The following is a 9,608-nucleotide window of genomic DNA, read 5'->3' as shown; positions in this document are numbered from 1 at the left end:
GAGCTCGGTGCGGGTCCCTCAGGCCCGGGAGCGCCCGGCGAACCCTCGGAAGGGCGGGAAACGCCGGAGGAGAGGCTTGGAGCCGGAGGCCTGACGGCAGGTGGGCAGGGAACCACCTCCTCACGGGCGCCAGGCGGCCAGGCGTGGAGGGCGGGGCTTGCTGGGGGCGCGTTAGCCGTCGTTCGCCTCTTTTCGCATATTCATGAGACCGAGCGAGGCGGGCCGCTCACGCGAGCAGAAGTAATGAATTATTCATGAAGCGTCTCGCCCCGCCCAGGAAGGTCTCGTTGATTATTCATAAGCCAGAGGGAGCGTTTGAGCCGGAAAAGGCCGTTGAGTCCCTCTCACTGGGAGGCGTCGACCCTCTGAGGTGAGGGCTGTCCAGATGCGAGGCATACGGAGAAAAACGGCGCTTGAGCGTCGTTAGAGTTTTTGGGGTTTTTTTCCTCTTAGGTTATTTTTTTCCCTTTACGTTTCTTTTTCCTCGAGGCTTTAAGTTTGATTTGAAAGTATTTCTGTGAGGCCCGAAGTATTCTGAGGAGTAGCGGGAAGGCCGGGTCTGAGGGGTCTAGGTAGCATTCCCCACCTCCCTCCCCAAAGCTTGATGATGAAAAATTTCACATTTACTGGGGGTGGGGGAAGTGGGGTGCGGGGGTGGAGAGAATTGTACTGGGAACACTCACATTCCCACTATCAAGGTAGCTTTTAAATTGAAATGGTGGAATGGTGGTAGAAAAGAAGGAATCAGTCCAGGTGAGGACGCAGCAGCGGGCAGTCGGCAGCCAAGCTCTTATTCCGGCCGACACCTGCGTGTTGCAACCAGTCGGATCGGGAGCTTCGTGGGGGAGGGCTGTCTATCTTCTAGGTCAGGTTTTCTCCAGCCACTGAGGTGTTCTGTGAGAATCAATGGCTGGCGCACACCAAGAGGTGTGAGTCCCCACGGGATGACCTCAGCTCCTCTTTCGCCTTATCCAGGATTTGCTGTTTAATCTCATGGACTTTAGTTCCCCAAACAGTGAAGGGGAGAGAGTGTCTTGAAACTCAAGATTAACCAATCACCGAAATGTGTTCAATTGTGCAGAGCACTGGACTCGGTGTGCAGTACATCATGTTACTTGGCTGATGAAAATGAAGAAAAAGTACAGTTCTTGCCCGTAAAGGAGTTTTAATCTGATTAGGATAATAATCTAATTTCTCCCTCATTGGGCCATAAATCTCTTGAGGTAGGAACAGTATTTTACATCTTTGTAAAAGCCTACACGAAGACTAGCACGTGGTAGTCGCCCAGTAAATGTTGAATAGAATGAATAATTGAAGTAGCCTGAAGAAGATATTAAAAAACCAAAAGAGCATGAATAAATACCCAGTTAATATAGTGGAAACCATTTACTCTGAGTGAGCACAGAGTAGGGGAATTAACAGGACCAAATGGGATTTGTTAAAATGGAGAATAATAATTTATGGGAGCAAACTCTGTGAAACCTCTGAGTCACAGGGTGACCTTTAGCAAACCACGTTCCCTTACTGGACTTCACTTTCCTCTTCTTTGTACTGATAGTTTTATATTGTACATTTAAATCTATGATCCATTTTGAATTAATATTTGTATATGGTGTCAGATTTAGGTTGAAGGTTTTCAGGGTTTTTTGGTCTATGGATGTCCTGTTGTTCCAGCACTGTTTGTTAAAAAGACTATCCTTCCTCCACTGAATTGACTTTTCTTTAAAATGAAAGGATTGGATTAGTTTTAGAGGATGTCTCCTCCCCCTTCCAACTCTGATTTAAGCCCATTTATGTTGACAGGTACTTCCTTTGAGTAAAGCTATCTCCTTCATACCATACACATGTATGGAAGGTCATCTGGCTGCATTTTAGAATCTAGCTGTTGGACATTATACATTTGATAGACAAGGGATTTTCTTGTTTTAAAAAAATGGTTTTGGAAGATTGGGAAAGATGGGTGAAAAGTATTAGGAAATCAACTATTATTGTCTTTGGGCAAATGTAATGAAACTTTTTTGTGTGTGTCACTCAGAATGCCACCTACACCCCCCCAAAAAAAAAGTGGCTTAGGCCTTCAGAAACTAAACAACAGCTGGTTAATTTTTATCTGAATCTTGGATTCACACATAAAAGGGTAAAAGGGTAATTGTGCCACCATTTTAAATAGGGCAATTGTGATGCAGGTCAAGAAGTAAGCCCAGAGTGAGTCTTATCTGAGAAAACACAGAAATTTTGTTTTTCTCAAGAAGATCATAATCCTTGTCACAGAGTAGACATATCAAGCATAAGAGTGAATGTATTGATGCCCTGTGAAGTTTCAGATGTTTGTGGATCCAATATACAAGCAAATATATAAGTCAAAGACATTTGGAAGTTAAAGTTCTGTTCTTAAAACCCATAGTTATGAAATATCTCTTAAGTTTTAGATAATGAGTCAGAACAAGGTGATAAAAAATTATCAGAGTAATTCTCTGAGAGTACATGATCTGTAGAGTCATACCTCCTGGGGCTGTCAGCTTGTGAGCTTTCAAAATTAAGCAGAGTTTGTACTTGAATAGGAGACCTCCACAAAACACCTGCTCAAAGGGAAAAAGACAGTAGCAACAGAATAGTTAGAGGTTGAAAGGAGCCTGGCTATTTAAAATAATTATTTAGATTTTTTTGCCTTCCTGAAGCCAGTTTATCTCTGGACACCAAAAAGAGACCCTACCATGTTTAGAAATAAGCAAGCAAGCCCAACAACTAAGAAGGTGCTGGTAATGCAGTATTTTAGATGGAATGAAAGCAAGGGGAATTTCATTACGCAGAGTCATTGTAGAAAAACCCCTAAATTGTGAGTCAAATTTTCTTGATTTTTATTCTCAGTTCTGACTGACCTTGAGTAAGTCAATTGACTTCTCTGGACCTTGATTTTCTCATCTAGAAAATTAGATGTTTGGACTAGATGACATTTAAAGTTCCTTCTACTTCTAAAATTCTGTAATTCTATTCTAGACCCTTACTTTTTCCTTGTTCATGTGGTACTTCTCTATTGATTCAGCAGATATTTTTTGAGCACCTACCTACTTTATTCCACTACTGTCATGGTGCTAAGGATTCAAGAATGAGCTAAACTAGACACAAAAGTTTATATATGATTCCATTTATATTAAATGTCTGGAATAAGCAAATCCATAGAGATGAAAAGTAGATTAATGGTTGCAAGGAGTCAGGTGAGGGGAAAATGAGGTGTGATTGCTAGTGGGTATGGAGTTTCTTTTAACGTAATGAAAATCTTCTGAAATTAGATGGTAGTGATGGCTGCAAAACTTCATGAATATACTAAAACCTACTGAACTGTACCTTAAAAAAAAAACTTTAAAAATATAGAATGAACTAGGCAGATACAACTTTGCCCTCATATTATCTCACAGCAGGGTGGGGTGGATACATAAATGCAATGATATGGAATATATTACAATGGGCACATAACCCAGACTTGGTGGTGAACCAGGGAATAATTCCTCGAGAAACTTGTACTAAGCCATGTCTAGAAGATGAGTAGGAATTGGAAAGGGAGGAGGATGTTTCAGGCAGAAGGAACATTACAAAAGCCTGAAAGCTAGAGAGAATATAGGTTAATTAAAGTAGATAAGAATAGCTGATGCATAAAAGTGTAAGGGAAAATGGTTAGAGATGTAGCTAAAGAGGCATGAGCCAGATCTTGAGGCTATGGTAAGGAGTTTGGATTTCATCCTGAGGACAGTGGGGAGCCACTGAAGTATTTCAGTTGAGGAAGTTACATAGTCAAGTTTGTACTCTAAAAAGAATACTCTGGCTGCAATACAAAGAACAGACTGGAGAAGGGTAAGACCAGTGACAGGCAGACTGGTGGTTGAAGAAATCCAGTCAAAAGATGAGGCTGATCTGATCTGAAGCATAGATGACAACAATGTGTATAAAGTGAGGAGTGGACACTTGAGAAAGGAGAATGGATGTGGGAATGAGGGAGGGAACAGGGTTGAGTCATAGTTTTTAGGCTTGAGCATCTAGGTATTTGATGTTGTCATTCACTTAGCTAAGGTACAGACATAGGTTTCGGGCAAAAGAATTCACATTTGGGTATGCTGGGAACATCAAATTGGAACTGGCTCATAGAGGTATAGATCTGCAACTCCCCAGTGAAACCTAGGTTGGGGGAATACATCTAAGAGTCGTTAGAATAGAAATATAATTGAAACAACAAGAAAGTATTTGTTCATCCAGGGAGTGTGTTTAGAAGTTAAAAAAAGAAAAAAAATCTCCTAGGACAGAGCCCTTGAAGAACACCAAAAGCTAAGAAAGGGTCAGGTTACACTCAGAAATGAAGGTTATAATCTGAAGTCAACAAAAGATACCTTGGAATCATTAAGGACCAAAGGACTATTAGGTGGTTTCAGTCTCATGTAAAATCTTGTAAAAGAGTGTCCCCTAGTGCTGCTCTGAAGAAATAATTTGAGAGAAATTATTACCTGTTTATAATCTCTATCACCACCTTGTGGCAGTGTCCTTAAATAATTCTGCCCTCCTTTATTTGCAAAATCTTCCAGAATCTTGCATTAATTTGTACACAAAAACAAGTCACGGGCTATCCTGAGTGATCCAGAATGGAATTTCTTTAAGTGGGTTATCTACAGATATTTTGGTCAGAACTCCATAAAACCTTGACAAGAAACTACAATATAAATTAAGTACTTTGAAAAGAAAAAGGGAAATTTACTTCTTTTTTATGTTAGTGAAGCAACAGAATTGAAAACTATGTATTTTAAATATTAATACTTTTTATTGTGGAAAAATGTACATTACATAAAATTCATCATCTCAGCCATTCTTAAGTGTATAATTCAGTGGCACTAAGTGCATTCACAGTGTTGTACAACCATCACCACTACCCATTTCTAAAAATTTTTCATCATCCTGAACAGAAACTCTGTACTCATTGAACTCCCCATTCTTTCTACCCTCCAGCCCCTGGTGACTTCTATTCTATTCTCTGTTGCTATGAATTTGACTACTTTAGGTATCTCTACCTCATATAAGTGGAATCGTGCAATATGTGTCCTTTTGTGTCTGGTTTATTTCACTTAACATAATGTTTTCAAGTTTATCCATGTTGCAACATGTATCAGAATTTCATTCCTTTCTAAGGCTGAATAATATTCCATTGTATATACCACATTTTAAAAATCCATTCAACTGTTGTTGGACACTTGGGTTGTTTCCACCTTTTGGCTATTGTAAATAATATTGCTGTGAACATTGCTGTGTAATCTGTTTGAATCCCTCCTTTCAATTCTTTTGAGTTTAGACCTAGAAGTGGAATTGCTGGGTAATATGGTAAATCTGTTGAACTTTTTGAAGAACTGCCATACTGTTTTCCACAGCAGCTGCACCATTTTACATTCCTACCAGCAGTGTACAAGGATTCTGATTTTTCACATCTTCACCTCCACTTGTTATTTTCCACTTTTTTGAATAGCCATCCTAATAAGTATGAAGTGTAAACTTTAACTTTTGAGTTTACTTTGAAAATCAGTTACACATGAAGTTAATTCAAGAAGTATTTTTGAGCCCCTGTTATATAGAGAGCACTGTTACACTCTGAGGGAATAACAAGGATGAGTAAAATATACTGTTGAATCTTTAGGGGATTTACAATTTATTTTTCCCCTCCAAATGTATTTGGGAACAAGTAAGTCAACTTAAATTTTTATCGGGTGGTTGGAAAAACTAATCCAGAGATCTTACTTTATAGAAAATTGGTAGTGGAGATAAAAATGTTTATTAAACTAATTTTCAAAAGAATACAATCAAATGCTAATTATATAGTTCTTCGGAAAATTCACAATAAGGATTACGTTAGGCAAGGTCTCTAATTTTTTTTTTTTTTTTACAGGTTAGACTTGTTAAAAGAATCCTTGATAGATTGCTATAATGGCCACTGCTCAGCTCTCTCATTCTATCAGAATTCACAAGGCACCTAAGGTATTTATTAAGAATTAAAAGAAAATCAATGACTATTTAGTGAGTTAGTTCAGAATCATGACTTTAATCTTTGGTGTTTTTTTAAACAGCAGTTTTGTCAGTTAATCGGCACATAATATTCTGGCAGAGTATGTCTACATTTTAACTGGCTAATGCACTGAGGATGTTCAGGAAATTAGAATAGATTTCTACAAAGTAACTTATTGGGTGCTTGTTTCATGTTTATATATTTAGACTTTGTAGAGCAAAAGAAATCAGAAACAAAAAAAGATGTTTAAAGAGAATGGCTCTTTGTTAGACATTCACTTCCTGACACAATTAGGACACTTCTAATGCACGCTATGATGTAATTATAATAACTGGAGGAGAGAGCACTTAGAGAAACTAGGATCCTGGGGCCCTGGGGAAGCATGCCAGGGCCAGGCAACCTTGCTGGGTTCACCTGGGCAAATTTATCTTGTCCCATGACATTCATTAATGAACATTCATTGATTCATTGAGAGCTTAATATTATATAATATATATGTAATGCTGTGTTATTCTCTGAGAGAATTAAAAAAAAAGAATCTTCACATTCTAGAAGTTTATAATCTGGTTAGGGAAATAAGATTTACAGGAGGTAAGTCAATATACAAAGCAGTATATGCATTAAATATATGTGAAAAGAGTAAAGCAATACAAATTATAGGAATTCAGAGATTTTATATAGACTGGAATGGTTTGTATATTCCTCACGAAGGAGATAGGACTTAAGGTGGACCTTAATTAATGAAAAGGATTAGGAGAGAGGAGAGAGAAGAGAATTCCATGAGGAAAAACTAGCATATGCCTTGGCTCAGAGTAAGAAATGAGCATGGCATGTTTCAGAGAATAACAAAGAATCCATCCTTACTGTAGTGGAGTGTCATCATGTTGGACAGAAGTAGGAAATAAAATTGAATAGGAACTTTGGGGACAAATTAATGTGGATCTTAAAAGCCAGGCTAAGGAATTTATGCTTTATTCTGTAATCAATGGAAAGTCAGTGGTTTCACCAGGACAGTGAGTAAAATAATGTTTTAGAAATATTAAGCTGTAGCAGAGGCAGGGAAGATTGAAGTTGAAAGAGAATTAGGGCAGAGAGAAAGCAGTCATCTTTCTGGCTCAAATTCAATATACTCACCAAGCCAACTTCTGATCTCATTGCATTTCCACTTAGGAAACCCTTCCTGGGGTGAAAATGCTGAGCTGGGTATATGAATTGCAATCAGCTTGGCAGTTATTTTTCTCACTGTAAATTAACAAATTGACCTTTTGATATAAACAGATCTTTGTAGTTTGGACTGCATGAGCTACTCCTCCCAGTAAATTTTAAGTGACTGTATGATTTTGCTATTTAATACTTAAAACAGCAATAATAATAACTATAGAAGCTAACATTTATTCAGCACTTACCATGTGCTGGGCACTGTGCCAAGGGCTTTATATTATTATTTCACTTAAACCTTGAAATAAGGGGAAAACTGAAGCTCAGAGAAGTAAAGTAATTTGGCGTAGGTCATGTAGCTTGACAGCTGAGCTGTCAAACATTACTTATATCATTAGCACAATTTCCTTTTAAAATAATTTATAATAGTGTTTTCTATTATCAAGCCACAGTATTTTCATGTATTAGACATTTATAAAAACGTGAATGATAACCCTTAAAGTATTAGATCAACTGAGCTGAGAAAAAAATCCCTGGAGTATAGAAAAGTAACAATTCTAGAGGCCTCTTCCAATCATTGATCTTCATTATTACAAATGGCCTTTTAGATTCTATATTTAAAGTAAACATCTTTATATTTTTAGGTTATTTAATTTTACAAGTGGTTATTACTCAAGTATTGCCTCTAAATTTTGGCATGTTTTCAATAAGTTATTATACATGTATACCATGCCAGCTATTACCCAATTACCCCAAAAGAACCTTAATTTCTCAGGATCTATGGGTACCAAAAGCAATTTTCTGTAAAATTTTACACACATACACATACACACACATGCATATTACATACCTAATTCTCCTTCAACGTTAATCTTTCCTACTTCTGCTGTAGCTTAATATTTGTAAAACAATTATTCTACTCACTCTCCTAATCAAACCTGCTGCTTTTCCACTCGTTACAGAATAAAGCATAAATTCCTTAGCCTGACTTTTTTTTTTTTTTTTTTTTTTTTTTTTGTGGCACACGGGCCTCTCACTGCTGTGGCCTCTCCCGTTACGGAGCACAGGCTCCGGACGCGCAGGCTCAGCGGCCATGGCTCACAGGTCCAGCCACTCCGCGGCATGTGGGATCTTCCCGGACCAGGGCATGAACCCGTGTCCCCTGCATCGGCAGGCGGACTCTCAACCACTGCGCCACCAGGGAAGCCCTTAGTCTGACTTTTAAGATCCATAATAATTTGTCCCCAAAGTTCCTATCATACATGCAAGAATAATTTTATGTATCTTTTTAACAACTGAATATAATATGGTTTGACAAAATGATGAACTGATAATTCATTTTCGCTATGTAGTGTACCAAAGAGGAAGCAAGCTTACATTGCAAAATCATGTCTAGAATGTCCTGAAGACATTCTAGAACCAGATATAGATAAAGATTTTGGGGCGTTCTCTTTCATCTAAATGCATATTTGTGGGTAGTACCTGCCTCTAAGTAACAGAATTATTAAAACTTCAACAGTTGAAACTGTGCAGTATAGTAAGAAAGACCTCTGAATTTGAATGAGGTAATCAGAGATTTACCATTCTGACTTCTAATATCATAGATTAGCTTCACCTGCTTTTGTACTTTATATAAATGAAATCATACTTTAGTACTCAATTGTATCAGGTTTCTTGCACTCAGCTTTATCTGTGAGAGTCATTTATACTGCAGAACTTTTGCTTAAGCAAAGCACAAAGATGTGGAAATACATGGTAGTAGAATAGTAGATGAATAGTAGTTCCACATGGCTAGGGAGTAGGGTGCATAGGAGGGGATAAGGGAGGAGGGGCAGAAGGGAGGGGTGGGAGATGAGACAGGAAAGCTAGGCAAAGATAAGATTTTGACAGTTCTCAAACGCTACACTTGAACTCTATCCTGTATGAACACTGGGAGTGTCATGATAAGATTTGTATTCTTTAAAGTTAATAATGTTGGCAGTATGAAGGACAGATTGAATGAAAGAAACTGTTAGCAGGGAGGTCAGAGGCAACTACAGTATTAAAGGGGAGAAGTGACCATGTCCTGAGCCAAGGCAGTGGCAGTGAGAAGAGAAAGGAGAAAACAGATTTGAGAACTCTCCTAGAGAGGATTAATAGGACTTTGTGATTGGATATGGGGAATGGAGGAGAGAGAGAAGCCGAAGATGACTGTACTTCTAGCTTGGATGATTGGAGTGGATGCTGATCCATTTGTCTGAGAATGAAACTTGGGATCAGGTTTCAGTCAGGGTGATAGAGATAAACTGAGTTTGAGGATGTTATGGCAACTGAGAGAGAGGAGAGTGTAGGCAAAAGTGTTAAGCACTGCAGAGGAGCTTACATAGTACGAGGACCGAGATGAGGTCAATGATAGGATGTACTTGGTGACTTTGTA

General features: G+C 38.4%; 1 protein-coding gene across 2 annotated transcripts in view; it reads left to right on the top strand.

The window, feature by feature from the left end:
* The first annotated feature begins 261 nt into the window (after positions 1 to 261).
* The window catches only part of HORMAD2 (HORMA domain containing 2), a 73,923-nt gene continuing 64,576 nt past the window's right edge, over positions 262 to 9,608 (top strand). The window contains exons 1-2 of one of the 2 annotated variants that reach the window (XM_029231051.1): positions 262 to 370; positions 5,918 to 6,006. In XM_029231051.1, coding sequence (XP_029086884.1) covers positions 5,956 to 6,006 — 51 coding nt within the window. In that variant the 5' untranslated portion in view covers positions 262 to 370; positions 5,918 to 5,955. Of the gene's footprint in view, positions 371 to 5,917; positions 6,007 to 9,608 lie in introns of those variants that run through there. The other variant, XM_029231060.1, reaches the window with a different exon arrangement.

The sequence above is a fragment of the Monodon monoceros genome, unplaced genomic scaffold (genome assembly GCF_005190385.1).
Source record: "Monodon monoceros isolate NGI ecotype Baffin Bay Population unplaced genomic scaffold, NGI_Narwhal_1 Super_Scaffold_1, whole genome shotgun sequence".
Taxonomy (NCBI): Eukaryota; Metazoa; Chordata; class Mammalia; order Artiodactyla; family Monodontidae; genus Monodon; species Monodon monoceros.
Note: the sequence above shows the minus strand (reverse complement) of the source record. Positions and strands in the feature narration are given on the sequence as shown.